Here is a 14,495-nt window from a genome sequence, read left to right on the forward strand (position 1 = left end):
AAGAGTGGTTTTTTGACCAGCTTTATTCATAATAATACCTATCAAAAAAAATAAAAAATTTCCCATTTTGCGGAGAAATTTTCGAAATTTGCGCGAATTGCTGTATTTTGTCATGAACTAAACACACGAGGGCGAATTTCACCATTTCCAGCAATTTTGGAGCCTCCAGCACGATTTTTCAATTTCTCCAGAATTTTGAATATGCTCCAAAAGGCGTGAATATGAGGTTGGGTACCTAAAAATCTAGTTGTGTGTTATACTCGACCTGTTTAACGAGTTTATCCACATTTGAGCCGATTCTGGAGAGGACACCCCAAGAGTGGATTTTTGACAAGCTTTTTTCAAAATAAAAATATCCAAAAATTCAAAAGTTTCCCATTTGCGGAGAAATTTTCGAAATTTGCGCGAATCGCTGTATTTTGTCATGAACTAAACACACGAGGGCGAATTTCGCCATTTCCAGCCATTCCGGAGCCTCCAGCGCGATTTTTCAATTTCTCCAGAATTTTTATTTTGCTCCAGAAGACTTGAATATGAAGTTGGGCAGCTGAAAATCGAGTTGTGTGTCATACTCGACCTGTTTAACGAATTTATCCACATTTGAGCCGATTCTGGAGGGGACACCTCAAGAGTGGTTTTTGACCAGCTTTTTTCATAATACGAGTATGTAGATAAAAATATCCAAAAATCAAAAAATTCTTGTTTGCGAGAAAATTATTGAAATATGCGTGAATCGCTGTATTTTGTCATTAATCAAGCCCACGAGGTAAATTTCCAGCCTTTCTGGAGCCCCTAGAGAAATTGAAAAATCACGCTGGAGGCTCCAGAATTGCTGGAAATGGCGAAATTCGCCCATAGGTACTGCGATTCGCGCAAATTTCGAAAATTTTCTCGTAAACAGGAAATTTTTTGGTTTTGTAGGTAGGTATATTTTTATTTTTGAAAAAAGCTGGTCAAAAAACTACTTACTCTTGAAGTGTCTCCTCCAGAATCGGCTGAAATGTGAATAAATTCGTTAAACAGGTCGAGTATGACACACAACTCGATTTTCACCAGCTCGACTTCATATTCACGTCTTCTGGAGCAAAATAAGAATTCTGGAGAAATTGAAAAATCGCGCTGGAGGCTCCAGAATGGCTGGAAATGGTGAAATTTGGATTTGGGGAATTAATATCAGTTTTAGGACTTATTTTGGTCATTTTTACTGATCAGGTACGTATTTTTTCGAAAAAGCATAGATCATCAAAAACAAACAGTCAATTTTGAATTTTCAAACGTTCACCAAATATCGAGATATAAAGTTGGGCAGCTGAAAATTTGGCTTTGGGGGTTTTAGACCATGCTCTTTCCAAAAATCGTGGTCCCGTTCAAATCGGAGGCGGGCACCTCAAGATGTTCCCTTGTCAGTTCAACTTTTACACCTTCATTTTGAGTGGTTCTTGACAAATTACCTAATAAATTGATCAAGTATTGATTCTCAAAATGTAATCTGATTTTTTCCCACCAAAATCAACTTAATCGATAATTTTAACATTTGGTTCAAAATTCTGGGACTTTTCATGAAAAATTTGTCCCTCCTCCTCCCTTCATTCTTTCTACAAATATTGGAATCAACTCAAAGTTTAAGTTCTTTCTTTGTTACCTCCATTGAATCACTTTTGGACGCAACCAACTTTTTAAAAAAATACTTTCTCGGTCTTCCAAACAATGATAAGTACAGAGGCTCCCAAAATGTAAAAAAATGTCATAAATAATGAGAGGCAGTGAAAATTTCTCAAAAATTCCGCATTTCTGCATCAAAACTATAATCAGAACTTTTCTATAAAATTGAAAAAATAAATACATACCTACTGAAAAAGATGGTAGATATTTCTTCAAAATTTTCAATTCGTGAGTCAGAATTTCTTTAAATAATCCCGTTTTCAAGGAAAGACCTTCTAGATTCCCTCCTTAAACCTTTGAAATACCTATTTCCATAATTTATCTATTATTTTTTATTTTTATTTTCAACTATTAAAGGAATTCTGACGCAAAATTTTGAAATTTTATTTTTTCCCCAGCTCATCTTGAATTTTTAATTTTTTTTCAGAGAAGGGATCTCGTTTACGATGGAGGGGTTGTTTCCCCCTATCCCCTCTCTCTATCCTCAATCACCCCTCGTTTTTGTATTTGAAAAGAGTTTTAGAGTGAAAGTGGCAAGTTTCAGAAGTTCAAATCTCTATAATTAAAAATCATTCTATTTTACTTCTTGACCAAGTAATTTACTGCAATGACGTAAACACACTCGTATCCTCCATTTAATGAAGCAAAAACTGTACTTACCGATCAAAGTTATACTTGACAACATTGTAATGTGTTTCGTTGCTTTAATAAAATATGCTGCAAACTTTTCAGACTTCCGTAGTCTCGGTTCTTTAGTCAAAAAGTACTGCGCTTTTTTCCCTTTCGAACAATGAAAAGTAAAATAGGAAAAAGTAAAGTCGTCGATGGCACTCACAATGATTAAAAATTCCGTTGGTCTGGAAAGTTAGGTAATATAGGTATCCGGATATAACATGGGTAGGCGCACAATGCACAAGTTTCTGGTGTTTTGGCAGACCATACCTATCCAACTTTTCTCGAAAATTTAGATTTTTACAGAACAAATTTTCATTCAAATATCTACCTATTCATTTTGTTTCATTTCCTTGTACGTATAAAAAAAGTTTGAATTTAAAAACGAATGAAATCCTGTTTTCTGTTTTATTATTATTGACTAATCGTTTTGAAAAATTTTTCAGTCCAAGTTTTAGATTGTTCTCTTCATAGTTTTACAAACTTTAGGACTATAGAATTGCATACCTACCTATTTTCATTTATTAAAATAACTCATTACGAGTAATTCTTATTCATTCAGAATCTTTTTCATCTTAATCTGTTGTTGTATGAGTAATAGGTGTGTACAGAGAGTGAGCTAGTTGGATGAGTCAGAATTCGAGGAATAGGTTGAGGAGTGAGAGAATGAAAAGTAGGACACTCAAACATGACGATTCTATATCGTTTATTAATTTAGTACATAGCCAGCTAGACCACTCTCTGTACACACCTATTACTCATACAACATCTGTCGATATAAAAAATAAAATATAATAAAATAAGAAAATACCGAAATGTGTTTCAAACTTTCAAATATGAAGATAATACTTTCTCAAGGAGGGAAAACTGCTCCAGTTCCCTTTAAGAATATTTTTTCCGTTATTCATTCAGTTTTATATTATTACAAGTAGGTAATGTATTTTCACGCCAAGTCGTTCGTCGTTGCGAAGACCTTAACATTTTTCAATGGAAAAAAGGAAAAAGTAAAAAATACCCTAGGTACCTTTGAAAAGCACACCAGGATAAAAGTTGAACGAAAGATAAACCGTATAGTTAGCATCTATACAAAAACGGAGACCGTCTAAATCAACTCACTGTTACAGTGAGATAAACATTTTTATCTGTGAAGTTTGCTTTAAAGACGAATAAGAATTTATGGATAAGGAAAATTTCCTAACGTTTTTTTTCTCTCTTTTTTTTGCGTAGTTACCTAGTTATACAGTCTCGATATTTTTATGCTGAAATGCATTCGTTTTCAGAGTTCTCGTACTGGTACCTATTCCCGTGAGGCCTTGATACGCTGATATTACGCTGACGTACTTTACGCCTGAAATACGCCAAAATAACCATGGTAAAATTGTAGTATAATTGTCGTAAATATGAAAATTCTGCATACGCTCAAAATACTGCAATATTACAGTGGTATCTTTAGCGTAAATTTGCAGTTGGTACCATCAACGATGCATGTACCAACGTATATTCAGAGTACAAAAGCGAAATTTACGGGCAATAATACGCAGGTAAATTTGCAGTAAATTTACGTCAAATTTACCTGCGTATTATTGCCCGTAAATTTCGCTTTTGTACTCTGAATATACGTTGGTGAATGCATCGTTGATGGTAACAACTGCAAATTTACGCTAAAGATACCACTGTAATATTGCAGTATTTTGAGCGTATGCAGAATTTTCATATTTACGACAATTATACTACAATTTTACCATGGTTATTTTGACGTATTTCAGGCGTAAAGTACATCAGCGTATTATCAGCGTATCAAGACCTCATGTGTGCCTCACGGGTTTATTTATTTTCCTTCTTATAATATGTACAAGTCAGCGAATGAATATGAATCTGCGTTGGTAGATCATTTTGTTACCTACCTTCTGTTGTAAGGACTCGACGTACCTACCTAATTATAAATAAATAGATTTTACAATATAGGTAGAGAGCTGATATACATTAATAGAAATGTTTGTGTAAGGTATCGAATTAAGGTCAAACTAATAGCATATAAGCCATACAAGCGTATGTATAACCGTACGAGTAATAAGTCTTCCGGCAAATTTTCTTATAATGTTTTTCCCCTCACAAAAAAGGTCATTTTTGATGTTGATTTCCTCAATTTTTTTTTACTCGAAGTCCTTCTATACTCACTCAGAAATTGCTTGCAAGTTTCTTTTCTCTTAAAAGTAAGAAGATCACGATTATTTTTCTTTCAAATCCTAGAAAAGTTTGAGAGATGAGAAGGTGACTACTCAAATTTGAAGATAAAGGCACATGTTAAAAAATGATATTTTTGTGAGAAATTCAACTTTCACAGGTTGATGTTCTTTAAAGTTATTTTAGAGTTGCCTAAAATAAATAAAATTATTTCAAATCTTGGGAGAATAGATAGACCCAAAATATGTAATTGGCGATTAATGACTTTTTATTTCAGTTTAAAGAAGACGCAGTTGTGTTACAAAAGAAAATTTATTTAAGTATAAAATGAAATGAGTATAAGAAGGTGCGTATATTTAGAACTCAAACAACTAAGAAATAATTGATCACTGCTAATATTAATTTAAACCCTAACAAAAACATTAGTCCACGGGCACTCCAAATTAAAGCTCGATCGATGATACCCAAACTGAAAAATAAACAATAGAAAAAAATTCCATGAATAATTAAGTATCTACTAGAATTCTGCGATAACTTTAAAACTAATTAAGTTACATGTTGTAAACCTCCATTATTTTTCCATCAAGACATACAAAGACGGTAGGGAGAGAGACTAATAGTTGGGGGGGGGGCGGATCAATTGCACCCCCTGCAGATCCTTCGGGACAACTTTTTTCTTAAAGGGGAAGTCCTAAGGAACATTTCTAGCCCCTGTCCTCAAAAAAAAGTAGCCGAAATCGCAGATTTTGCGTTCCAACATAAGACTTGCACGAAATTTTTTAAACCGTACAAAGGTAAATCGAAAGAGCAGGCAAAAATTCATCACCTGTCAAAATTTCAAGTGCTAAGGTGTCTTTTTCGATTTTTGGTGAATTTTCAAAAAATCAAATTTTGGCCAAAATGTGGAAAAAATCAAAATCTTACGAAATTCACATAGAAAGCTGAAATTTGGGATATACCCTATTTTTGACCTGCAAAATCGATTGAAAACTGTTTCAAACAGTTTTGAGCAGTTCTGGAGGAGCCTCCAATAGATTTGTAAAACTCGAAATTCCCACAAAATTTCATCAACTGGAGTTGGAAAGTCGAAATTCATTCTGCAAACTAATTTCAATTCACTACGAAGTCGACTGTAGGTGAATTTCAAGTCGTTTTGGAGCCTCCAGCGATTTTTTGAAAATTACTGGAGCCTCCAGTAGATTTTTTAAACTTGAAATTTCCCCGAAATTTCATCAAATGGAGATGAAAGCTAATATTAACTCTGCACTCCAATTTTAACACCCTCTGAAAAACGATTTCAGGTGGGTTCAAGTCATTTTGGAGCTTCCAGTGACTTTTTGAAAATTTCTGGAGCTTTCAGTAGATTTTTGAAACTTCAAATGGAGATGGAAAGCCAAAATTATCGCTGCACCCCAATTTTAACACCCTCTGAAGACGACTTCAGGTAGGTTTAAGTCATTCGGAGCCTCCAGTGACTTTTTGAAAAATTTCATGACGTTTTTAGGAAAATTGAAATTTCCAAAAAGTAGCTGGAAGCTTCAAAACCACTTGAAACCTCCATGCAGTCGACTTCATATTGTATTGAAATTAGTTTTCAGAGTAAATTTCGACTTGGTAATCCCATTAGATAAAATGTTGTGAAAATTTCAAGTTTCGAAAATCTGGTGGAGACTCCAGTAATTTTCAAAAAGTCGCTAAAGGCTCCAAAATAACTTGAACCTACATGAAATCGTTTTCAATGGGTGTTAAAATTGGAGTGCAAAGTTAATTTTAGCTTTCCATCTCCACTAGATGAAATTTTCCCAGTTTCAAAAATCTCCTGGAGGCTCCAAAATAACTTGAAATTCACTTGAAGTCGACTTCGTAGTGATTTGAAATTAGTTTACAGAATAAATTTTGGCTTTCCAACTCCATTTGATGAAATTTTGTGGGAATTTTGAGTTTTAAAAATCTGCTGGAGGCTCCTCCAGAACTGCTCAAAACTGTTTGAAACAGTTTCCAACCAATTTTGCAGGTCAAAAATAGGGTATACCTATCCCTAATTTCAGCTTTCTAGGTCAATCTGGTAAACTTTTGATTTTTTCCTACATTTTGATTCAACTCCATTCATAACATTTTTCAAAAACTGGAGAGTTGTGAAAATTCGTTGGAGAATCCAAAGCGGCTCAAAACCATCACCAGTGGATTTGTGAGGTTGAAAATAGGGCAGGTATAAACTGAATTTCAATCTGTTCCTTCAACTTGACCAAATTTTAAATGTTTTTTTAAGAAGTGGATTAAATTTCAAACAAAAAAACACCAAAAATCGAGAAATGAATCTTAGCTGCTGAAATTTGCTCTGGTGGTGGTTTTTTTTAGTGAAGGGGGGGGGGAGGGATTTCATGCCGGTTGGGATACCTTCTTTGTAAGGTACCATTCCTACTTATTCGAACTTAATGACCTTCAATTGGTGAAAAAATCGAAATATCATACCAAATTCTGATAAGGATGCAAAAAAATTTGAGCCAGAGAAAGCTAAATCCAAACCGAGCATATAAATATTACAAGCCACCTATTTCAAAATTAGTTGACACTTTTTGAAACTCTGAAATTTTCAAAATATGGCTGGAAGCTCCAGAACAGTTTTAAACCTCTCTTTCAATCGACTCAAGATGTTAAAATTAGAGTGTAAAATGAATTTTAGCTTTCCAACTTCATTGAGTAAAACTTTGTGGAAATTTCACTTTCGAAATTCAACTGGAGGCTCTAGAATTGCTCAAAACAGTTCGAAAATGGTTTCAATCGATTTGGAAGGTCATAAATAGGGTATATACTGAATTTCAGCATTCTGAGTCAATTCAAAGTTTTGTGGTTTTTTTTTGCATTTTTGACGCGAAAATAAAAAAATCGCCAAAAATCGAAAAATGCATTTTGGGACTTTAAATTTCGAGCTACCTATAGTGATGTATTATCGTATGCTCTTTTGACTTAGCTTCATCGGATTCAATTTTTTTTTGCCAGTTGTGCTTCTTTGTTGAGTTTTTTTTTTTTTGCTTCGATTTCCTAAAATTGGAGGAACGAGCGACAAAGCACTGAGGGCTGCTAATATTAGGCACTGATAAAGATAATTTCACGTTCACTAAACATCGAAAGAAAGCAAAATTGAAAGGCTTGACTTCATTTTTGATTCGAGTTCACATAATACAGGTCTTCAGCCATCAAAGAAATAGGTACCTATACTACCTAGCTATCTACTCATCTAGAAATCCCAATTAATTATCTATTCGTACTTACATTTTTGCTCTCGTTTGAACTTTATGGCTGTTGTTCCAGTTAAACTTGACTATATAGTTTCCTAAACCTTTGGTCATGTAAAAGAAGTAATAATCCCAATCAATTTCCGTTTTGCAATTGAACAATAATTTATCCTCACGAGTCATCGAGTTGTATAAATCTTTGGTGTTCGTTTCACCAATTTGCCACGATCGAACCATGAAAAACGAATACAGCTGTGTATACTTGTATAATTTTATGTAACCGTTCCATATCCTAAAACCGAATGAATAAATTTCCTCATTATTATATAGTTTACATACGATATAGGTATGACTGACGTAGACATGTTTCAAGTCCGCTAAATACCTACACATGTATAATTATAACGGAAAAAAGTTTATACCTTGGTTTTTGTTTCATGATAAGCTCCATTAGCATGAAGAAAGGTGCTGGGAATAGATGGAATAAAAAGTATTTTATCAACCAGAGAGTGTAATGTTTATCTAACGAAAGGTGAAAAGTCCAAATCATCGTATCAGTAGCTAAAGATCTTTCTTTGGCTAAACCAATCATAACCTCTTGTAATGAACCCCACGTGAGAACATTCGACTGATTGGCCACAAAATTATACACAGGATCTTTCACCAAGCTTCTACTCGTATCTTGCGATGCATTGTAACTATTCGGGAGAAATATCAATTTTTTCAAAATTAACCACATTTTCATCATCTTTATTAACATTTTTCTAATATTGACTCACTAATTTTTCTGAATATGTAAAGGAACTGCGATTAAACCACTGACGACTCGATCTGCCGGAACGATCTCAGCTTTGCAATCCGGATCACAATACAATGTTCTTAAAAATCCAACACCAGAACCTACAAATACTCCAGTCGCTCCGTAGATATTATTCGTCCAGCAAGTCAAAGGATCAGATACAGTTGCGGTAACTACGTGAAGGAGAAAAGTTCAGTTCAAGTGTCAAAAGTGGTACCTACCTATTTCGCAAGTTGATACCTACCTATCGATGGTCTGAATATGGCGACTGGAAGTTCGTGTCTGTGTTTAGCTACAACTTCTTCGGCGATACCTTTTGTCATCGTGTAAGTATTGAATCGACCATTTAGTATACTGAATCAGAAATGAGATAAGAATTATCGACGAAAATCGAACCAAGTTTGTACATACAAATAATTTTGCTCGTAAATAATAAATAGGCGACGAGATGCGAGTTACACGAAGAAATATTCGCAAATTAAATTCACATTTTTCAACAAATAATATCGATTCTAGTGACATTATTTCAATATCAGCACTACGAGAGTTTAAATTAAAATCGTTTAATTAAAATCTAGAACGAAAGTTTACGTAGATTTGAGTTTTTTGCTGAAACGACAAGCTGATTCATTACGGTCAAATTTACCATCTAGCTTGGAAAATTTTACAATTCGAGTGGTTTCGAACGTGAGAGTTTTTTACGTTTGAATTGAATCGAAAAACAAAACTTTTTCATGTCGAGAATATTGTTGGAGAGGTGTACAATACAGAATGGAAATTTTTTTACATAATCTTTTATTCGAAAGATCTTTCGGCAAGTTTTTATGGTTGAAATTTGCATTTGTCGTTTCAACAAAAGCACAAGTATTCGTTCATTTCATCTCTAATACGAGCGGATTTCTTTTTAGCTTTTTTACACGCTTTTATAGTATATAACCTTATAAATACTTCGCAGCGACGATCGTTTGGTCGAAAATTTTTTTTTCTCCTTTATAATACACTAAAGGGAATTTCTACGGTCGTAGAAAACGGCCACGGTCGCACTTCTTTACGGAATCAATCATTTTCTCGTTTTTTTCCCTGTGCCAAGTATATAACCAAGATGCAGCCGAGTCAGTCGTACCGTAGTTATTCGCCTCAAGTATAAATGCGGTCGTGAAAAATTACACAGTTTTAGCAGTAAAATAAAGTTTTCCATTCGCTTGAAACCGAAAAGCAACATTTCCAGGTTTTTAACCTTTTTACAAAGCGACGAGGCGGTTTTGTAACGTATACTTTCATCTTTTTTTTTTTTTTTATTTCACTACTGAAGATCAGATCTCTCTGGAAATTGAGTTCAGTTGCAATTAAAGAGAAGCGGAATTTCCTTTTATGATGTTTACAATTTATTTTTCAAAGCTATGCTCGCAAACTGTGACTGTTTTAATTAGTCGACGAGTCACCGAGCTCGTGTCGTAAAGTTGGCGTTTTTTTTTTCTATCGCGAAATTTCGCCATTTTTTTATGCCTTTGCTTTTGAAAAGAATTTATGCAAGATTACTTTTTGTTCGAATGCCTACCTACAGATTGTGTGGGTATTTTTTTTTCACTTATTTGTTTAATGGGCATGAAAAAAGTTGTTGGCGGGATTTTTTTTACACCAGTCGAGTGAGTTCAAAAATGGCTGTAAGTTTAAGGTGGGTTGATTTGGAATATCAATGTCTTGAGTAGGTACCTATCAAATTTATATTGTTTTTTTTTTCTTCAAACTTGGTAGCAAAAATGCTCTTGAAAGGCACTTTCCAAAAAAAAAGTTGATATTTGAACTCAATAGCCCAATCCCAATAAGGACCCTCAAAACTTTGATAAACGATCAAACGACGTGTCAAATGGTGTTTTCAATTTTTTTGATCATTTTGTTAAATTTTAATGGCATTGATGGTGGAGAGGAGGGAATCAAACAGGTTGAATTTGAAAAATAAACCAGTAAGTATTTGAGTTCGAGTTGATAGAAATCGACATTCTACAAATCACTTTTTATTTTATCTTTTTCAAAATTAACGGTTTAGGTGCGAAGTGATTCCAAGAGCTCGTATGAAAAAATATTGGAATAAATATTCGAATTCAGTGCTCTCTAAAACTTGTCACACGACGTTTTACTCGTCGTTTTCAATTTTCATTTATTGTGATCGACCTTGACAAAATCTTTCTCGATCCCGAAATAGTGTTGCCTTCTATGCAGGAAAAACTGAAAAAAATCAATGAATAACTTTGGATTTCTGTTCATAAATTTCTCAAAGTAGGTACCTATACCTAACTCCTTTTTCAAAAAAAAATTCTGATTTCCCTGAAAAAATTCCCTGCACCTTTTCTCAAAACGAACTACATAAATGAAGACTGTAAGGGAGGTTATCATTGAGTTTTTCCCATTTTTTTGCATTGGAGGGGGGGGGCTTCATATGAAAGGACCAATATAGTTGAAAAGGCCGAGGGCTAACGAACCAATTGTTTGGAGGGAAAAGGACAGTAGAAGGTAGGGAAATTTTTAAAAAAACGTTCTCTAGATACCTACTTCAATTTAATATTTAGTTTTGTTTTTTTCATTTTGGGGTCTCCATACAAGAAACAAAAATAGCTTGGGGGCCCAAGGGGGGGTTTCTTTGAAAATGAGATTATTCAAAAGAATTCTGATGCAGAAAGGAAAAATGTTTGTATCTGCATTTTTTTTCATTTTTTCCAACTTGTAATTATGATTTTGTGAGGCTTCTCAGTCTCATTTAATTTCAAGTTGTAGAACTGAAATTTTGAAACAATTTTTTTTTCATGAAAACCAACAACTTGAGGGTGGGATGGGATCAAAAAATTCACAAAATTTATTTAAAATCATCCGTTTCATGTTTTATGACATAGGTGGGTATATATTGCTTGAAATTTAATTTTTTTTCAAAAATATTGACCTTGAAGTTCTAAATATTGTTAATAAAAGTGCTTTTGAATTTTTTGAGCATGTTGCATCGACTTTTGAGCTCCAAAAAATATGTTATCCCTACTTTAGAACTTTATAAGGCATCCAGCCATTCCCTTCTTTTTTTCCTATATTTTTTGAAATTTTCAACCTCTTAGAACAAAATTTAAAAGTTTTAAAATTTTAAAATCATGCTTCTTTTAGAGATGAAAAATATTGAATTTTGAGCTCATACGGTCATGTTAGTATGTACTTGGGTTGGCAGTACCAGTACCACTGAGAGCCAATGTAAGCCCGGGGTAAAAAAATGAGAGCCTCCTGAAAATTTTTCAAACTTCCTCTCTCCCATAAAGTAAGTTTGTTTTTGTTTTTTTTTTTTCAAAACAGAATTTCTCCACAAGTTTTCCCCAGTAAAAAAGTTCCTCCCCCCTCCCCCAAAAATTGAAAATTTTGTTTTCAAAAAAATATAATATATATGTACAGTATAACACAAAAGTAGTGCCATGCCGGTGGCTTTTATTTCCAAGTGGAAAGGGCTAGCGAGATGAATGAAGAGGCGTTGAGTAGGAAAGAGTAAGTGTTTTCAAAAGCGACCTTGCAAATTTCAGGCCCATGCACAGGTTATCTACAAGTTGTAAAACCGGTTTGGTCAAAAACTAAGGCGACAAAAACGTGGCATGAATTTTTTGAACACAGTTCATTAATTTGCAACCAGTTGACAAAAAATACCCAAAAATTACAGATAGAAAAAAAAGCTTGAAACAAAAGTTGTATAGAGCGTGAAAAATTACACAATTCTGTCTAATCACATTTTGAAACCGGTTCATTGGTTTGCATTTAGCAACCAGTTTTTGACAATCACAAAAAAATTGGAGATATAGAGAAAAAAGCTAGAAACAAAAGTTGTAGAGTGTAAAAAATTGAACCATTTTCGCTGATCGGATTTTGAAACCGGTTCCTTAATTTGCAACCAGTTATCAAAAATTACCTACAAATTGGAGATCGAGAAAAAAACTCGAAACAAAAATTGCAGGGCGTGAAAAATCACACAATTCTTTGCAGTTACATTTTGAAACCGGTTCATTGGTTTGCATTTAGCAACCATGTTTTTGACAATCGCCTAACAATTGGAGATGGAGAACGTTGTAGAGTGTGAAAAATTCAACTTTTTTCATGAATCAGATTTTGAAACCGGTTAATTAATTCACAGCAAGCCATCAAAAGTTACCTGGTTGCAAATTGACAAGCCATTTTCAAAATCTTATCAGCAAAAATAGTTCAATATTTCACTTTCTAAAACTGTTTTCAAGCTTTTTTCTCCATCTTCAATTTTTAGGTGATTGTAAAAAACTGGTTGCTAAATGAGAACCAATGAACTGGTTTCAAAATGTGATTGAACAGAATTGTGTGATTTTTTACGCCCTGCAACTATTGTTTCAAGTTTTTTTCTCGATCTCCAATTCGTATGTAATTTTTGATAACTGGTTGTAAATTAAGGAACTGGTTTCAAAATCCGACCAGCGAAAATGGTTCAATTTTCTACACTCTACAACTTTTGTTTCAAGCTTTTTTCTCTATCTCCAATTTTTTGGTGATTGTCAAAAACTGGTTTCCAAAAGCGAACCAATGAACCGGTTTCAAAATATGATTAATTGATTAGACAGAATTGTGTAATTTTTTCACGCTCTACAACTTTTGTTTTAAGCTTTTTTTTCTATCTGCAATTTTTGGGTATTTTTTGTCAACTGGTTACTTTTGTGTCATAACTACTGTATACTTATTGGAGAAAGTGGCCTCTAAAAAAAGAAGTTTTCTCAAATAAAAAATTTTCTTTGAAAATGAGACCTTCATTTTTGAAAGTTTACGTCAAAAAGAAATTTTGTTTCACAACAAACAATTTTGTAGAAGAAGTAGGTACCTACTTTTTCCAAGAAACTCTTTCTCCAACGACTTTTTTTAAAAGCAAAGTTTTATATGTAGATTTTGTTTCGTGAAATTTCCATTTTTCCTTCAAAAATGAGGTTTTCAGTGTTTCTTCAAAAATTAAGACTGCAACTTATATTATCTGTACAAAAATATAGTTTTGTACCGGTAGGGGATGCGCCCGCAGCTTCCACCTAGAGGGAAGTTGTGTTCCTGTCGGAGTGGCAGCACTGCTTACGAGTAGTGCACTCTATCGAAGTAGTTCGAGATGCGCCACTCCGAGCTTCGAGCTTTGAAAGTTCGTTAGGTATATTTTCACTGGTGCTAGCGTAAGGTAGCAAGTTCAGAGCTTCCGCTTGTAGTCGATACTACAAGTGTATTTTATTCAATAATGTGTAGTGTGTTTTATTATAAATCTTCGCGTGTGTTATACCAGAGAAGTGAATAAAACATTACGAACATTTAGCGGTCTTATGATCATTTATGAGGTGTCTCAACATCAATGCAATTTGATATCTTTCGCAAGGATATCGGGCAAGTTTAGGTTCCCTGGGCTTATTATATGCACGCTGGTCTTGGCGAAGTCTCCCTCAAAGTAAAGACCTCCCAAACCACCACATATTTGGCGCCCAAGCGTGGTTCTCTAACCCAGGGCTTTTCAAAATTGCATTTATTGCAATATTTAGGCGCAAGCAGAGACGTTTTAGTCGAAAACGAGGCACACCGCGTGTTCTCAGGCCTAGCCTACAATTGCGCTCGTAAGACGCAAATTGCAATTTATTGCATTGGAAACTAGTTTTCCATTTGAGGTTTCACCTCACAGAGACGATTCGAAGAAATCGCGAATTTTTTTTTATCGTTTATTCGGAAAAATTTCGGTCCAATTTGGTCAACGAGGCGACCAACCAGTCAACCAGGCGACTGCAACAATCAACCAACGGTCAACTTGGCGACCGCAACGTTCATCAGAACAGGTACGTGAGTTTTTATTCTCGAAAAAATCGCGAAAAAGTGTCGAAAATCGCGTAATAAATAGAGCTTTCATACCAAGTTCGACAAGCTTTGGTTTGGAAAAA

General features: G+C 34.2%; 1 protein-coding gene across 3 annotated transcripts in view; it reads right to left on the reverse strand.

Moving 5' to 3' along the window:
* Window positions 1-4,811: 4,811 nt before the first annotated feature.
* LOC135842639 (fatty acyl-CoA reductase wat-like) overlaps window positions 4,812-14,495 on the reverse strand; it is a 39,509-nt gene continuing 29,825 nt past the window's right edge. For all 3 annotated transcript variants that reach the window (XM_065360190.1, XM_065360189.1, XM_065360188.1), the window contains exons 6-10: window positions 8,798-8,907; window positions 8,534-8,726; window positions 8,177-8,452; window positions 7,792-8,046; window positions 4,812-4,987 (exon numbers count right to left, since the gene is read on the reverse strand). In XM_065360190.1, the coding sequence (XP_065216262.1) occupies window positions 4,882-4,987; window positions 7,792-8,046; window positions 8,177-8,452; window positions 8,534-8,726; window positions 8,798-8,907 (940 nt within the window). In that variant the 3' untranslated portion in view covers window positions 4,812-4,881. The remainder of the gene's footprint in view (window positions 4,988-7,791; window positions 8,047-8,176; window positions 8,453-8,533; window positions 8,727-8,797; window positions 8,908-14,495) is intronic.

This window comes from Planococcus citri, chromosome 4, assembly GCF_950023065.1.
Source record: "Planococcus citri chromosome 4, ihPlaCitr1.1, whole genome shotgun sequence".
NCBI lineage: Eukaryota > Metazoa > Arthropoda > Insecta > Hemiptera > Pseudococcidae > Planococcus > Planococcus citri.